The sequence below is a fragment of the Clinocottus analis genome, unplaced genomic scaffold (genome assembly GCF_023055335.1).
Source record: "Clinocottus analis isolate CAN_PGR_092001 unplaced genomic scaffold, fCliAna1.0.p SCAF_20, whole genome shotgun sequence".
In the NCBI taxonomy this organism is placed as follows: Eukaryota; Metazoa; Chordata; class Actinopteri; order Perciformes; family Cottidae; genus Clinocottus; species Clinocottus analis.
In genome coordinates, this window is record NW_027175932.1 from 8,056,206 (window position 1) to 8,074,050 (window position 17,845).

General features: G+C 46.8%; 2 protein-coding genes across 6 annotated transcripts in view; both read right to left on the reverse strand.

Annotated features, from left to right (window-relative positions):
- grm8a (glutamate receptor, metabotropic 8a) overlaps positions 1-9,970 on the reverse strand; it is a 186,756-nt gene extending 176,786 nt beyond the window's left edge. For 2 of the 4 annotated variants that reach the window (XM_068586280.1, XM_068586284.1), the window contains exons 1-2: positions 9,226-9,378; positions 3,936-4,786 (exon numbers count right to left, since the gene is read on the reverse strand). In XM_068586280.1, the coding sequence (XP_068442381.1) occupies positions 3,936-4,478 (543 nt within the window). In that variant the 5' untranslated portion in view covers positions 4,479-4,786; positions 9,226-9,378. The other 2 variants (XM_068586282.1, XM_068586283.1) reach the window with 2 other exon arrangements.
- A 1,413-nt stretch (positions 9,971-11,383) lies between these two features.
- znf800b (zinc finger protein 800b) overlaps positions 11,384-17,845 on the reverse strand; it is a 29,442-nt gene continuing 22,980 nt past the window's right edge. For both annotated transcript variants that reach the window (XM_068586858.1, XM_068586859.1), the window contains exons 7-12: positions 17,543-17,732; positions 17,210-17,372; positions 16,483-16,841; positions 15,104-16,288; positions 14,406-14,519; positions 11,384-13,889 (exon numbers count right to left, since the gene is read on the reverse strand). In XM_068586858.1, coding sequence (XP_068442959.1) covers positions 14,418-14,519; positions 15,104-16,288; positions 16,483-16,841; positions 17,210-17,372; positions 17,543-17,732 — 1,999 coding nt within the window. In that variant the 3' untranslated portion in view covers positions 11,384-13,889; positions 14,406-14,417. The remainder of the gene's footprint in view (positions 13,890-14,405; positions 14,520-15,103; positions 16,289-16,482; positions 16,842-17,209; positions 17,373-17,542; positions 17,733-17,845) is intronic.

Genomic DNA, 17,845 nt, shown 5'->3' on the forward strand with positions numbered 1-17,845 from the left:
CAGACGGTGCTGCCGCGCCTGAAAAAGGAGATTGTTCTCGTGCGCCTTTTAAATGTACAAGAGCCCCAGCCTTGGGTGACGTTCCACGGGTTTGAGCAAACATTTGCGTTCACTAATTTGAAGCTGAAGGTGTGAGGTTTCAGTCGCACGTGCATGAGAGCACTTTGTTTGGAGAAACACACAAGAAAAATGTAGTTTGGTGTCGAAACAAATACATACTTTATAGTCAGTCATTCAAGTGCCTCCTGGGACTGGTGATGTTCGCGTCACACAATGCACGGTTAAGAAATCCAGCTCAAACAGAGAGAGCAGTGCTCAGGAAAGCAATCATTGCAGTGGTAATACACAGGCAGATGAATATATCAGCAATATCACACGGTGCGGCAGTTAATTCCCCAGACAGGCCGAGAGGAACGGAGGCTGCGGCTGAATTATGGAAGCAATTGGAGGACTCGTCTGCAGCTATTCACCCTCATACAGGCATTTCACGTGGCTACACACACACGCACATGGAAGACATACTTTACCAAGATGCGAACCTTGAGTAAAAAGGCCCGCACACTGCTCACACACTGCTCACACACTGCTCACACACTGCTCACACACTGCTCACACACTGCTCACACACTGCTCACACACAGCTGGATGTTTGGGTGAGCGTGGGAATGACTTCTGCTTCTGACCCTGGAACGCGTGATGAAAACCACCAGCAGAGACACAAATAATAAGTTGTCTCCTTCAAGGAAACAAGTGTGTGTGTGTGTGTCTGTGTGTGTGTCTGTGCGTGTGTCTGTGTGCGTATGTGCAGTGCTATTTAGATTCCCCTGAGGCAAAGTCATCTCTTGGGCTCTCACCGGGGGACAGCCACTACTTATCAATTTATGAATTGAATTTCTTCTTTTTTTTCAGCTTCCAACACCCAGCGTGCGAGTGTCACACTTCATTGTAAGACTTCCTGGTAACAGAGCAAACAAAGACAAAGACACACACACACACACACAGACACAGACACACACACACACACACACAGTCCACTTCGATGCAAGGGCAGCTATTACCTCCTCGCTCTTAGGTACAATTTGTCATAGTATTTTATAGATATGACCCACAGTTTTGGTGCTTATATGTGGACTATTAGCTTCTTCATGTGCAAACATTAGCGGGATGACATCGTTCTGTTTCGGCCGAGGTTTGCCTCAAGAGGTGACACAAAGTCTCAGGGGTTAACCGATCCATAATGCTGCAGTAATTACCTGCCGCGTACACGATCCATACCCGCGGATGAAGCGGTTGCTCCCCGAGGATGAGCGGTCGCAAAGCGAGATAAAGACAAAATATGACAGTGAAAAAGAATATGACACTGTGTGAGTGTTTTAATGAGAGGAGCAGAGGAGGGGCAGCAAACTGGACACAGGGGCAGGTTGGCGACGGACAGGATGTGTACAGGTATGTGCCCTCTTTATATATGACTCCTCATTAACTCGATTCCCCACAGAAGCATGAAACAATGCCAACTGGAAACAAAACAGAGCCTCGTATGAGCTCCAGTCCAGCGGCTGTTCCACAGACCGGTTCATGCTGGATACTTACAGTTTATTACAGCTCATATTTTTGGAGTTTGGGCAATCAGTCTGAAAGAGATTGAAGTCATCAAGTTAGTGAATCAGATCTCGGAAAGCTGCGAGGAAGAAGCACCGCCGGCCAGGAAACTCAAACGCTCAAGACGATCACACGGATTTTGCACGAACCCAAACCATGACGATACTGCAGCGCTGTGATCTATACATTTCCTTTAAATGTAGCGTAGAAATTGCCAGCTTAGAGCATTTTGATGACCCCCATTCGCTCTGTTCTTTTTATATGTTAAATTCCTTTGGAATTTCTTCAGAAATATGCCGCTGCGCCGGGGCCCGGTTCCCCACGAGGATTAGCAAAGTTTCATCGTATTATATCTTATGTCATCCCCTCTCTCCACTCCGTATCATCCCACAAAGCAGAAGCGGTTACAGATAATCTTCAAAAGAGGAACCACGGACAAAAGAAACACCAACAACTTTTGTTCGTCTTGATTTCCCTGCGACTGTCAGCACGCGGTTCCCTCTGCGGCTGAGCGGGTGGAAAAAAAAAGAGAGGCTGTTTTCCTGAGGATTTGGACGTGATATTTTTCACACAATCTGTTGTTTGAATCTCTTTTGTCTGCTGCTAGATTTAAAAGACACACACACACACACACACACACACACACACACACACACACGCTCTCGCTCTCAGGGCTGTGTTAGCTTTCTGAGCTCCTTGTGTTGAGTGGGCGAGTAGCTGTGACTGGCACTGTCAGATTAGCCCAGTTAAAAAAGACATATGTTTATTGCAGCATGTTTTGTGTGTGTGCGTGTGTGTGTGTGTGTGTGTCCTCCATGCTATTTTCAGACTGTGACACACGCTGCATTATTCATGTTAAACCATGCAGAGAGAGATACAGTCTTGTGTCATATAATACAACTGCCACGGGGAACTCAAACACACACACACACACACACACACACACACACACACACAGAGATAGGTTTACTAAATACATAAGACTTTCTCTCTCACACATACACAAACAATCGCTGGCACACTTAAATACTGACATGCAATACACACGTGTGTACGCAGACGCACACAATGCCCTAAATCGTATTAGGCAAATGAGAAGGAGGCAGTGCGGAGCCAGGAAGGCGCTCTGTTCGAGTGCTGTTGCTGTGACAGATCCTGGCATAAATCATGTTTAGTTGTTGTTGTTGTTTAATATGCAAATCTTCCATTCAAAGCACGAGTTGGTTGTTAACAAGTGCGTTCAAACACACACACACACAGTCATACAATCCCATGTGCTCTCACACACACTTTCCAAAGGATTTCCAAACCAAGGGATGCGCAAATATGTGGCTGCGAACACACACACAGACACACAGACACACAGACACACACACACACACACACTTGCTTTGAGTGTGCGTGGGATAGATGTGGATGTGAAATGCCATGGGCGTCATCACAGGACTCATATTTCATAATCATACGGCCATCCATCAGCCCGGTTCAGCTAATGATGACAACGCCAATACACACACACACACACACACACACACACACACACACATAAGCGCCCCCATCCAAACGCACACCTAGAGTAATATAAGTATTCTCTGTCACAGATTTGCGAGCTTCTTCTGCAAGGACACAAACAGGAGCGGCACAAAGGGAGGAAACGCTGCATGCATACACATGAGGATGCTCAATTAGGCCCGCACATGTACTAGACAACACGCCAGCACAAAGAGGCGTCGTAGCGCACACGCCCACTCGCACGCACACAGATGTACGCCGCAGTGGACGGAGTGGCTGTTGACAGATTTCAGCTGTAATTGATACCCGTGTTTGGCAGCCATTTTCATTTGGCCCAACCACAAGGCAGGAATGATCTGACCTGCGCAGTACAAACACACACGCGCACGCACGCACACACGCACACAAGCAAAGCCCAGCATTACAAGCAGCACTTGACACATCATGACATGTCTCTTTTCACGGGCATACTGTATGCACACACACACATCTGAGCGGAAGAGATTAAATCTCACTTTAGGCGTCGAAAAGGCAAACGCACAGGCTTAAAAAAAAAGTATATACCTTTCCAATCTGTACGGGGAGAGGTGGCACTGCTGCCTCCGCTGGAACCTCCAGGAAGACTGACTACTTTTTAATTGGTTGTCATCATTGAACTTTATCTCGCCGGCAATGATGAGTGAGGGGAAATGTGCAAGCGGGCTAGACAGAAATGTACACACACACACAGACGCACACACACACACACACACACACACAAAAGAGTGGAGACGGGAAGAAGTGAGACGGGGAAATAATTTGATTTCTACAGTTATATATCTTACCTTGAACAGGCGCAAGATGTTGGCCACCATGATGGACACCGAGCTGGCCGCGGCTCCTATCACCCCTACGATTTTATCCGGCTTGGTGAAGATCGGAGGGTCCCCGTTAGCGCAGCGGACGTCGGAGCCGTCCCTCTCGATCAAGGCCTGCACAAAGGTCAGGGACTGCTCCAGAGCGTACGTGTCCCTGGAGCAGGTATCCAAGATGCGGGCCCCCAGGGTGATGTTGGGCAGCAGCTCGGGGTCCTTGTTGATCAGGTCTATGGCGAACATCATGGCCTCCAAGCGATGGATGCCCTTCTCCTTTTTCAGCTCCCCGCAGGGCGTGCCGCGGTCCCCCCGCGAGTGCACGGGAAATAATCCGCCGAGGATGATGTCGCCGTCCAGTCGGATGGAGTGGGCGTACTCGGGCGCCGCCTGGGGGTCTATCGGGATCCGCTGGGGGGCGGTGACGGGAAGGAGCCACGTGTAGGACGTGGCCATGAGCAGGAAGACGACAGAGGGAGACTGCGGGCAGGACGTCGGGTTCCACTGCGGTTCCATGATCGACGATCGATGACCAAACAAGAGCCAAGTCTTTAATTGGGGGGGGGGGGGGGGTTCGGGTCGGTATTCCAAAACCGAGGATGTGTTATTGGGGGAATATTTTGACAAGTAGGGCCTTCCTATTGGTCAAAAAGGGAGGGGTAGAGGACCCCAAGGGTGGAGCTAGCCAAGCCCCATGAGCGAATCATATTCCAGAAGAGGCAGCGTGATAAAGAGCGAAGCTTGGAAACGTGGCAGCGATGTCGCAGGAGTATAGAGTCGGGGGAGCTGAGCCTGTAATCCACAAGTCACATCGTCAGTAGAGCCTGTAGAAGAGAGACAGGGAGAGGATTTCTAAGTAGCAGTGTGGTGTGAACAACAAGCCGCTGCCGGCTTCAACGGACCACCTGACAAACATGTGTAAAACCACCTCATGGGCAATGAGGGAATGCAGTCAGGCATACCAAAAACGAGTTAAAAATACACACAATGCTCCTTCGCCTGCACACACTCACATGGGTATAGGCTTCTCCAGCAGACCTGTCAAAATTTGCACTGCCATTCTATAATTGAAAACCCAAAGTCTGTCAGTTTGTAATCACCTCTACACACACACACACACACACACACACACACACACACACACACACACACACACACGGAGACTTGTCTCTTGGCATATCGATGAGTGAAACAGCTGTTAAATTGACAGCAGAGAACCTTGGGACGCTCCTCGGGCACTTTGCAAACGAAGGCGCAGACTACCTGCTGCAGTGGAGGTGAGGGGAAGAGGTTGGGAGGAAGAGGAGGGCGCAGTGAGACGAGGGAGACGGGGGAAGAGAGACAGACAGAGAAACCACCTGAGACGGACAGTGTGAGCGAAACCGGGACAGCAGAGGAAAAGAGGAGCGAGCGAGCGCCTCGGAGCGTGTGTGTTGCATCATTCAAACACCTGCTGTTCCTGCTGCAGCTAAATGAACACATTACACCCAGCAGCACCCCGCTGCGCGCGCACGTGCATACAGAGAGAGAGAGAGAGAGAGAGAGAGAGAGAGAGAGAGAGAGAGAGAGAGAGAGCTTGAAATCACAACAGGTAGATTTAATGATGAGAGTTTCTCAAACAACAGACATGTTCCTGCTGCCCCTCCATCCCTCCTCGCTGCATATGAGCTGCATGTTAAGCGGCCGCATCCTTGAAAAGCGCCCGAACATGGTTCGGGCAGGGAGGAAAAACCGGTCTTGATAAAATCCCGGATTTAAATCCTTTCCGTTTCCCATGGAGACTTCGAATAGCGGGGAAGCAATGTGTACATTTCGGTGCTGAAATCAGAATTTAAAAGGTGAGTCAACTGGTGTTTTTTATTCTGCACGTTGTTTCCTGAAAGCTTTAGTGAACTCAAAGAGTGTTCATTATTTTTCTAACAAGGAAAGTGGGCCTCTTTGGTAACGACGTAAACGCTACTATGAATTAGCTCCATTCAGGGCTATACAAGGCTGTTCGGTCCACGTCTCATAACATACTTTCTACATATTCACTCGGAAACACCGCTGGTAATTATAGGCTTCCTGCTTACCTCAAGGCTCACAAGCTCTGCTTCTGAGGTGGCCCTTTTTCTCCACAATGTAGCCAACTAATTAGCCCTGAATAGTTCATGTAATTTCTTTAAATAATTCCTCAGCACATATAGACCACTGAGCTGCATTATAATGTTAAAACGACACAGTTTTAGACATGTTGGGACATGTCACCTTTTTGCCGATTGTTAGATTTGATACCGCGATAATGTTACTCCAGTAGAGGAGACCCCCAGTGGGATAAGCTGGTCCTGCCAATATCGCACTAAATAAGACCCGACTGATAAATGAGGATGAGTTGGGGATCAAATCCTACACTTTTATTGCGGAAAGCTTTCCCGCTTAACTTAAAGAAGAAAAACAACAGTGAAAGAATCCGAAAGCATCGTTCACAGAACTTCAACTTGAAATATTCAGCAGGCCCGCCTAATTTCACCCACAAGGGCCCCCTAACAGGTTTCAGGCTCAGATCTCATCACAGCGTGAGCCGCTCTTTCCATGAATCCATTTATAACTCAATTCTGTCCCAATTAATGTATCAGTTCCTCTCCACTCTAAATGGAATTAGGTCAAAGCCACTCATACACAGCCCCGGCTATGATTAAAAACCCAGCTGCTTTATATAGGTTAGCCGGTATTGTACTCGCCGCAATACTGTTTATTCAACACTTTTTCCTCGGCTCAGGCACGGAAAGCATCCAAATGAGGGCCGGAGCCCCTTTATCTGTTCATTACACGTAATTAAACAGCTGCAATTAAATATCGTCGGATAGGATCTGCTGGAGCTCACAGATTCATCTTCTCTTGATCAACTCTCTCGCTTTTCTTTGTTTCCGGGCTCTAAACATTTAGCATTAATCGGATCTTCCCAGCCGGGGAGTCACCACATGGACTTAAGTTAACCTAAAGGACGTTTTAATTCATGTTGGTTACGATACGTGTACGCCCGGCGGAGATAATGCGTGGCACTGTGTGTGCGTGTATGTGCGTGTCCGTCCGCGGCTAATCTCACACACTGCTGGACCCACGAGGCTAAAAGGTTTTGCCTTTTATGTTTAGAGACGTCTCGTGGTTGCACGTTATCACAATTTTATCCTTGACTGTTTTACACCGTCATTGACTTCTCGCTCCTCTTATCGGGCGGCGAGTGATCAACAACTGCTTCAGTGGCAATCGGCTAAAAACATACATTTTTCCATTTGCCGTGGCTCAAAAAACCACAGCCACACATTTTAGTCTCATTTTGAACCACATAGATGAATGAATCCCCTTTTTTTCTGCCATCCACGCGGCCACTTAGACTGTGTAAGGAAGCCCGGGAGGGACAATTGAGTGAGACTCAGCTCTTCTGTACTTGGGAGGGAAGACCATTGAGTGCACTTTTCAAGTTCAAGATGTAACTACATGCAAAGGTCTCAAGAGGGGAACCAAAAAGTCAGATCAGAGCAACATGTGAATGCTTCACGGTGGAACCGAGGCCCTGAGGTTATTAAAAGTTGCATGACTCATTTACTTTCATTGGTTATTTCAAAGTGGGGCAGAGGTACCGCACTGCTTTACTTTGTCTGTACATGACAGTAATGCACACCTGATGTTCTTAATCACCGGATTGTGGCTATTACTCCTTTAGTCCCGTGCTCTCACGAGGGTCCTTGTCTTTTATGACGCTTGACAAAAGACGGAAAAAAAAAGACGAAAAAAAAAGATATCTTCTCCTGAAAGAAGGCAGAGGACCTCGTGAAGAAGGAGGTTCCCTCCGCTGTGATGGTTAGCGGCTTGAAGATGAAGCGGTTTAAAGCCCAAGAGGCTGCAGCTGGATCATCACTCGCTTTAATTTACACCCACGGCTGGCTGTCTAGAGGAGTGTTGCCCACTCGCTGCTCGACTGTGTGTGTGTGTGTGTGTGTGTGTGTGTGTGTGTGTGTGTTTATCTGGCCTCCTTTTCCGTTTCACTCCAGCTGTTTTCTCTTCACCCCGCACCTGACCTCTACGACCCCTCCTCCGCCTCGCAACTCCTTCACCTCCCCAGTTACTTTATGTCTCCCTCTCTCCTCCACTTGCTCCCTTTCTAAACCACCCTCATGTTAATTCCCCCCCTCTCTCTGCTTCTCTCCTTATCGCCTCCTCCTCTCCCTCTCTCCTCTATCGTCTCCTGCAGGCCTCCTCGTTTCTCTGGGGAGCTTGCTGCTCTTTTCAGAAAGTGATAGCATTTCTGCCTCCCTCTCACCCTCTCTCTCTCTCGCCCTCTCTCTCTCTCTCTCTCTCTCTCTCTCTCTCTCTCTCTCTCTCACCCTCTAAGAAGGGGTCTCATTCAACAATTGCTGTCTGTCTTTCCCTCTCTGTCTCTCTGGTCTCATTCATACCTCACTTTTTTCCCATCTACCTGTCTCACATTTTCTAGGGGACAATCTTTCTCTGATTTTCGCAAGATCGTGGGCCAATGAGACACTCAATACACCCTGTCTTCGCTCTCTCTCTCTCTCTCTCTCTCACACACACACACACACACACATCGTGGATTCTCCCCAATTCAGTATAGGCTTACACACACAATACAATATAATAAATACATATTGAGTTAAATATGTATGGATAGTCACGTCAAATCCACGCAGGAGACAGCCTTAGCTCACGCATCCCTGTTGAAACAGGTGTCTGTGACGTAATGAGGTGATAAAAACGCAGCTCGCAGGTTCAGGAATAAGACAATGTGAGATCAAAGTAAAATGATGCTCATGTGGCTTCTACAGCAGTGGTGGCATCCCGAGTGCACCCTATAATTAAGCCAGTCCACAGTAAAAGGCAGAGAAGCCCCATTGCAATGACGTTATTAAGGAGATTAATGGTTCATGTCTCAGTTTTTCAAAACCCACGCAATACTGAGTTCCTAATTGAAACATTCCTCTTCTACGTGCTCGGAAGACGTTAACTCACCTCACCGCTCTTGCACTGAATCCATGTGAAATGAACATTAGGAGAAATCAATCAATCAGATCCCAGAAGAGATCGGCAGCCAGGCATATGGAAAGTATGCCCACAAAAAAAAAAAATACACAGAGGAATCTTAGGATGCATGCCACAAAGGAGAGAAAACACCTACAGCGAAACGAGGAAGAAAGAAAGAGGCAACAGCATTTGGTCAGAAGGGAGGAAGGGAGGGGGAACCCAGATATGATAGCTCATGAGATACCTGAGGAAATCAAATTGATCCGACAGCGTGTGACGGGTCTGCAGCCTCCTGCGCGGACTCCTCCTCGGGGTCCCTGTCCGCCTCAGGCAACTTCCTTGCGGAGCTCAGCAGTTTTCCCCTCCCACAAATATCAGCCCTCCTGGAGTGAGATTTCTTCTTTTTTCTCTCCTCCCACCATCTCCCCCACCACCACCACCACCACCCCCTCCAGCAAACGTATATCTAAAGACAATTATACCATCCAGAAGGTGACGACACGAAGAAGAAAAATGATATGTATATAGACGATTTCTTTTCTAAAAAAAGTGCTCCGCCGTGACCAGCCAGAGAGGATTTAAGTGGGTGAAAAATGAAAATTAGGAATCCCCGCACTTTGTTTAAGGTGGCGACAGAGGGAGGCTGCCTGTGATGAAGTCAATACCCAAGAATGAGTCTCAGAGAGGGAGAGGGAAGAAGGGGGGCGGGGGGAGGAGAGAGAGAGAGAGAGAGAGGAGAGAGTGAGAGAGAGAAAGAAAGAAACAAAGAAAGAAAGAAAGAAAGGAGAGAGAGAAAGAGAGCGGAGGAATCCATCACACACAGAATATGTCAGCCATGATCAATAATGTGGGCAAAACGCACCTGATTTGTATCCATGGTCCTCTCCGAGCTCTCCGCACTTTGCGCATAAACCCTCTCCGCGTAATTTCGCGCGCTCACTCCTCTCCCGCCGCTCCCGTCCCCGGTGCCGAAAGGGACAGCGCACGAGTCCACAGCCGAATGCAGCCCGAACCCTCCTCTACGTAACACACATGTATCCCGGGCATCGAGTCTGCTTCCCCCCCCCCCCCCCCCCACCCTCTCTCACCAAATCGCCGTCTAATTGCACCCCTCAGTCGTCCAGCAGAGTCCACACAGTCAATCAAGTGGATTAGCGATCAATCGGATCGATGGCAGGCTATTGGTGATTTGAACACGTTAATACATCATAAAGAAATGTCTAAAAAAAAATGCTCACACAGACGTTGCGCCACACTCTTAATTGCCTGAACTTAAATCCATTTTGACTGTGCCCATTGATCCCCCCGTGTAAAAGCATAGCGCCATGGCTCTTTGTGGTGAGTGGAATTAAATAAATGAACCGCATCCCATCTGCTGTGTAATAACAATTTGATAAGCTGTGTAGAGTGAGAAACCAAGCAATCGAAACCGACCCGGGTGTTCTCTCATGTGACAATGGGGAAGATGTGCGCAACATGTCCAATTTGTGGCTTCGCTGCAGCGGCGGGGAGGGCTGGAGGCCCGCGGAGCAATGGCGCCATCTGGTGGCTGAATGCGTGTTACTGCAACATAAGAAGTTTGTGGTGCTTCAGTTTGTAAGTTTTCTTTTTATTAACAGGCCAAATCGGCTGTGGATGAATGTAACTTATACTGTAACTTAAAGCTTGTATAACAACTTATAGTTTTAACTTATAGAATACAAGTTATTATAGCATAACTGTTGTAACTTGTATAGTATAATAGTTTTAATGTATTACTTACTTTCACTTAACATAGTTGATATACTTCTAAGTATGCTACTTCTGTAACTTATACTTATACTGTAGTGTAGTGCAGTTTTGAGGTGCTTGTACTTGTACTGCATTTACACTTAATGTTACTTAACAATACTTCAACTTCAATTCATATTTTACAAAAACAATAACACACAAAACATATGATCAGTGTAGCGCATCCATAATAATGTGATGAATTAGATCAAACTAAAATATGCTGTGATAATGTACATGCATTTGCTTTCAATGTGTGGACCAGGAGACCATCACGGGTTAGCAGGTTTCTGAACTCAAAGTTTACACAAAAGATATGCTGATTGTGTGCATCACCGTGCGTGGGGACAATGTGGCGTTTCTCATTGACGTCACCAACATGATTCCTTGTCCCTCTTTCAGACGTCAAAAGAAATGACGTATTGCGGCGCCGGGCAGTCGAGGGATGGGAAATAAAAAAATCGGAGAAAAAGTTAAGCGGAGATGTCCGCAAATGCAATTCTTGAGAAAGCAAATGAAATCTCCTCGCTACAAAAGCAGTAAACAAACATGATTGATTGAAGCATATGACTCATATCCGAGGGAGAGAAGAAGAAAAACAAAGCCACACAAAAGTTCTGAGTGAGATTCGAAGCAGTACATATTTATTCATTAAGTCGTTGGTTTTAACATTCTTGTCACATCTGAAAGGCCTGTCTAACTCTTCTCAAGTTCTCTAGAAGGTGAGCTTAATAACATACTACAGCTGATGAGGAAAGAAATGACAAGATTTTAAAAAACAAAAACAAAAAAAGTCTCCTACGGTTTTAATTCTCTTCTTCGCACATTCCAACAAAAACCTCCTTGAAAAAGGAAAGAGACACAAACAAAGACAACTAATGGAGGAATAACGCAAACGTGTATTAAACAGTGACAGAGTAATAACTAGTCGGACATGTTAGAAGCATATGGTCGACCGATAACTATTGTGACTATTATAACTATTATTTATAGCATCCGTGGAGGATGAATCCATATGTACATGTTCTCAAGACCTTGTCGCAGTAGCGTTTCCACTTATAAAAAATAAAGTTTGGTCTTTCTTCTTGTCTTCTGGTTTTGTTCCATTTCATGGCGTTCCCATTGAACATTAAGACGCATCTACATTTGGACTTCTTTCATCACTTTTCTCTGTGCCAGTGTTTCAAAGACTACCTCGGGGTACCCGTTGCTGTCATTACACAAATGCAGCCCCCTTAAGTTTGAGTTCAATGATGTTAATGGAACAAAAAGTTTAATGTAAACTTTTTTCCCGTTTTACAAAACTGTTTAGCCTGCCAGGAGCGCGCAGCTTTCTCCCTGCGCGCTTTGGCCCGTTATAAATAAGCAGTATGAGCGCCGCAAAGCGGTAGGTTCCCAAACATCTGGTGCCTGCTGCTTCGGCTCCACAGCCGAGACGCGTCAACAAATCATTGCGGGTCGGCGTTCTGCTTCGTGGCGAGCGAGTGGACGCCGGTCGATATTTCATTGGACACAGAAAACAAATACTTCCAGTTAATGTTTCCAAAGTCTAAACGCAGTGTGGCTGTTTCTGTAACACCAGCAGCAACCTGCCATTTTAATGTATGTATTCAAAAGACATATCGCTCTATAATGACATGTGTAATCGCATCTTCTGTGTTGACGGGTAAATGAGAGTCTTGCACAATAACGCCAGTGATTTGCGATGTATGTGAAAGGTAATAATGGTGTTAATTTGATAGTTTTGCCTGTGGTGGTACACCTTAAACTAAGCTGTTATAATAAAACAATCCATATTTGGAAGAAAGTTAATGTGATTTCACCTATTAGGCATTTGTAAAAATGTTAAATCATAACTCTATTGCCTTGTTCTGTTTCATGCCTTCATACTTTGAGTGAAGCTGGTGTCTCATTTCATAACATTTCTTCCTCTTATTGAAGCCCTGCTTCATACAGCCTCCCAGTTCCCTCACAGCCACATCAACCACACTATTACTGGGAGTAATAAGTCGGCTAATCTATGCAGATAAAACAGGGTACAGTTAAAGTAAAGGAAACCAACCCTAACAAATTGTTTTCTACATGCAGTCAAAAAAGAGGCAGAACTTAGAGAATTGACCTCTGAACAGAGACAGGCTTTTAAAGCACAAACGCAATTAAAAAAAACACTAAAAAATATACTTTGGGGTTTCTCTTGCCTCAAATATACCCTGTAAATAAAAATTCACTCCAGTCGCCGTTGAGAGCAGATATAACAAAATCAGACTGCTGGCATGAAGAATATCACAACTGGACTTTTGATCGGTTTGCTTCTCAGGAGTAAAGTTTACAAGAGAAGATAAAGATCATTTCTTTTAACTCTGAGCCGAGCAGCTGGCCTTCTGGAGACTCAAAGGTGGAAGCAGTTTGGTAACAGTTTCTGTTAGATAGCAGACCACAGCTGTCAGGGAACTGAGGGGGATTATCTGTTGGTCAGTCGTAATGTTGAGCAAGTGGTCATAAATGTATCCCCAACATCCTAAAACACTATATAAATTGTGAATGTACAGAAAAGTGATAAACAGCTAGTAGCAAAGGACCCACATTTGTTTTAAGTATCTGTTTGGGAATGCAAGGGCCCAATCAAATCCAGCTTTCTCCCAAAATCAACAATTTCCAGTCTATTTTCTGTGGAGGTCACGATCCAGTTCTGATTCACACACGCGCGCACACGCACACACACACACACACACACACACACACACACACACACACACACGCACACACACACAACCTTCATCTCTTTGCTACTGAGAGCCATCAGCCTTTGGATCTATATACATGTCGTTGTAGGTAAATATTCTGTATACAGTAGCGGTGAATCTTCAACAGTCTCTTTGTGGATAGCAGCGCCAGCGTCCAGCAAGCTGGCCGGCTTTATATTGAAACTATACAAAACAATGTCAGATACCAACAATATATTTGGCTCTTAAGCAAAGGATGGAAATCCTTTTTTCTTCACTCCTGTGTCGTACTTCTTGTGTTGGTTTCTTTCATCTCGGCTCTGTGCTCGTTCCATTCGTCCATTATTTTCCAAATTGAAAGTTTTGATTGGCTTCTTCATTGTTAGAGGCTCGCTGGTCCCTCATCCCCAGCTGACTGTGAGCAGAGAGAGAGAGAGAGAGAGAAGAAGGTAGACGAGCAAAGAGAAGAACAAAAAGAAGAGATTAGAGTGAAAAATAGGGGAAGAAAGAGGAAATATCCAGGAAAGAAAGAGCAACAATCAGACAAAGAGGGAGATTTCTTATGAGCGGTGTGATAGACGAGAAAATAAGCAAGAGGGAGAACGTAGGAAACAGCTGGTAAACGTGCTCAGTGGTCAATTAAAGCCTGCAGAATGATTGTGGTGTCTTATCTTTGCCCGAGGGAATAGTCTTCTACGCAAACATACACACAACTCTCTTGCAACAAGCAGACACACACACACACACGCACACTCTAACACAACTTGCTCAAGTACACCTCACACAGCCGCCTCACTTTGTGGTTTGTGAATACACAGCAGCAGCAGAGAGAACACAAGACAGGAACGAAACCAGAGAAAACAGAAAGCAAAATGGGAGGACAAGTAGACGGCGATGGCAAGCAGAGTCCCTGAACCCTCGATGTTCTTACAGTGCTTGTGTTTCACCAGACCAGGGATTTAGAGCGGGTGCTGACTCCTTTCCTCCTGCTGGCTGCGGCCGTCGCTGCGTTGCGGTGACTTCGCTTATGAGACTCCAGGTACAGCTGAAAAAAACAAGTTGAATAAAAGATGAATATTTAAATAAACCCCTACACTTCACTGATACATGCGATAGCGGTTACGTTCACTACATGGATTAAACTACTAGGTTAGACACATGGTTGTATTCTTATTAGGTGTAAATACAGAATATCACAATTAAGTTAATCTATCTTGATACATAGGCTGCAATTACCACGTATATTGATAAGTGAATAATAAACAGATTATTGAACACCAGATCCTCACATTTAATGAGCTAGAAACTGGTTCATTTTCTGTTGATCAGCTGACGAGTTAAATCGGCTAATCGTGACATGGTGTGAGATCACATCTATTCAAAGCGCTCTGGTCCGTGTTAAAGTCAAGACCCCAATGCTCCTCATGTGGAGTCGTCATGATGGCGTAGCATGTAGTGATATGTATCTTATCCACCACACTGCCACGGCAATTATCCCTCAAACTGGAATTTGTACAAAGGATCATTTCCACTGTAGCGCTCTACTTTTTTTACTCCTCACTGGGAATACTCAACAACGTTTATTTTAAAAGGAGGGGAGATTTATGTCGGTAATTGAAAATCCAATACCTTCTTGGCAAAGGCCCGTCCACACTGGTCGCAGGCGTGGAGGGAGAAATTCTTTGTCACCCGGACTTCGGTGGAGGACGACGACGACCCTATGCCGCTGCTCTTTGACGGGGGGTCGTGCCGTCGGGTGTGTGGGGTTTGGTTGCTGGGCGAGATGGAGGAGGAGGAGTTGCGTTGGTGCGTGTGTTTCTCACTGCGGCGGGTCAGCGGAGGGCTGATGGGACGAGGCTGGTGGGTCTGCTGTCTCTCCTGCTTGCGGGTGACAGGAGGGGCCGGGGCTAACGCTGGCGATAAGAGGTCCAGCTGTTTCCGAGTGACAGGGGCAGGAGGCTGGACTGAGGAGGAGGAGGAGGTAGACGAGGAGGAAGATGATGAGGTGGTTGGGCCAGCTGTGGAGCCCTCTTGCTTGCGAGTGACAGGAGGTGAAGGAGAGGAGGACGACGACGAAGAAGAAGCGGGACGTCCGTTCACTTCCTCTTTGACGCCGCCACAGATCTTCTTGCTGGGAGGCGTCGTGTTGAGGACGACCTCAGCCAACCTCTTCACCGCCCTGCTCTCCAGTTTGGGCATGATCTTTCCGAGGTATGCGGACGACTTCTTGTGGACAACCGTCACGTGACGCAGGACGTCGCGTTTGCGTCGCGACTCGTAGCGGCAGAGAGGGCAGCGGTAGAACTTGATGAAGATGTCGTTGCCGTCCGTGTGCAGCTCAATGTGCTTCGTTAAGTTCTGGCGAGAGCTGAACTGGCGCTTGCACAGTTTGCAGAACAGCTGCTTGAAGTCAAAACCGACGGACAGTTTGGTTGTTTTGGTGAGCCCGCTCCCGCTGCACGTGTTGCCACCGCGCGAGGATGAGGACGACAAGGATGCCGTCATCTTTGGGCTCATCGGGGGCTCCTCTTCCTTCACCTTCGTGCTGGTGCTTGCCACAGAAACACATTTGACTGTCTCGGTGCTCTCCATAGGAGACGGGGCCGGACTGCTGTCGATGTCCTCTGTGTCCTCGTCTTCATCTGAAGGTTCTACTGCCTCTTCTTTCACGCGGATATTGTTGCTTGGGACTAAGTTAGCGCTGCTGCTGGCAGGAGTGGCTACCGGAGGAAGGGAGGCCGACGTGGTGGCCGGCCTGTTACTTTTGATGCTGTATATTTTGTGGACAATACGCATGTGCCTCTTCAACATGAGCTGAAATACACAGAAGAATCGGAAAACAAATTAATTTTTCCTCCTTTCCAAAAAAAACACAATTACTATAACCAGACGTTAAACAGCACCTCCATTAAAACAACTTCCGTGTCGCTCTTCCTGCTTGGATCTGAGGCATTTAAGACAGCAAAAGCTAGAAATGTTTGAGGCTGCCATTAGGACAGCAAACATACCTGAGAGCTGTAGTTCCTCTTGCAGATCGTGCAGCGACATGAGGCCGGGGCCACCTGTGGAGAGACAGGGGGCGGAGTCTGAGGTTTGGACTGGTTTTGGTTCGAAGGCGTTGTTTTCACAGGCGTGGACTTGGAGCTGCTGCCCGGTGTCGGAGAGGAATTGTTGCTTTTCCTGGGGGGGGTGGCCTCCAGAGAGAAGGGCTGGCCGGGCCGCGAGGCAATGTTGGGTGTGATGGTGTCCCTCCGTAGACCGCGATGGACCTCGTCAAAGTGACGACGTACATTGGCTTTGGTAGCGAAGCTTTTAAAACACACCGGGCAGGATTTTCCAGTGGGTGTGCTGAGAGTCCTCGGCCGACCTTGGGCAACAACAACAACGATTGTTATCTTGAAGGTTTGCTTTCAAAAGCTCAAATGAACACTTCTGTGGAGCTGATCCTAAGTTTTACATACTGGGGACTGTGAATATTGAGCATTGAAGAGATGTGCAGTCTTTAAATATATATATATATATATGCTAAACAAAAATACTTCTCTTCTTTTTACAATGCCTCCTCATCCAGTGTACTGACATTTACATGTTTACATTATTCAGTCAACACTATAACTATTCAGCAGCATGACCATTGTACTGAAATATTAGTTAAATGTATCAACTTCTTTGTTCATGTGGGTTTTCAATATCTCATCATATTTTTTTTTCATTGGAATTTGAATTCACTCTTACCTTTCACCATAGAGAGCAGGCTTGTGGGCACTGTCCGTGTCTCTGTGAACTTTCGTAGCTCTTCAAGTTTGGACTGGTGCATTTTGCGGCAGTGACGTCTGATGCTGCGGCGTGAGTTAAAGTCCTGACCGCAGAGACAACAGGAGATTGTCACATCCTCGACCTTGACGGGAGGAAGAGAACAACAAAGAGAGAAACTAAGGCAATGTGGAAAAGATCAACATTTAGCATGAGAATGCATCATGTCTCAGCAATGGCAGGTATTTATTAGTTAAAAGATGTGCATTCACTGACTTTTGATGTGAATTTACTCCTGAATATCCAGTCACCTACCCCACTAGTGGACCCCTCGTCCTCAGGCGGTGGCTGCTCCTCTTTAGCCTCGTCCTCGGCCTCCCATCTCTTCTGTCCCTGATTGTTTCCCGGGCTGCTGTGGCTCTCTGGCCCTCCTGGCTGGCTCGGCTGGTTGTTGTCCACACCCTCCACTGATTCTCCCTCCCATGCTACGGGACTCTCTCTGGCACTGTGAAGGATGTCAAGGCAAGCGGTCAGAGACAAGGGAAGGCTGGGAGAAGCCTAAAGTCACACTCACATGGTCTATGGAGACCACATTGCACAAACTAGATCAGTGTCCAT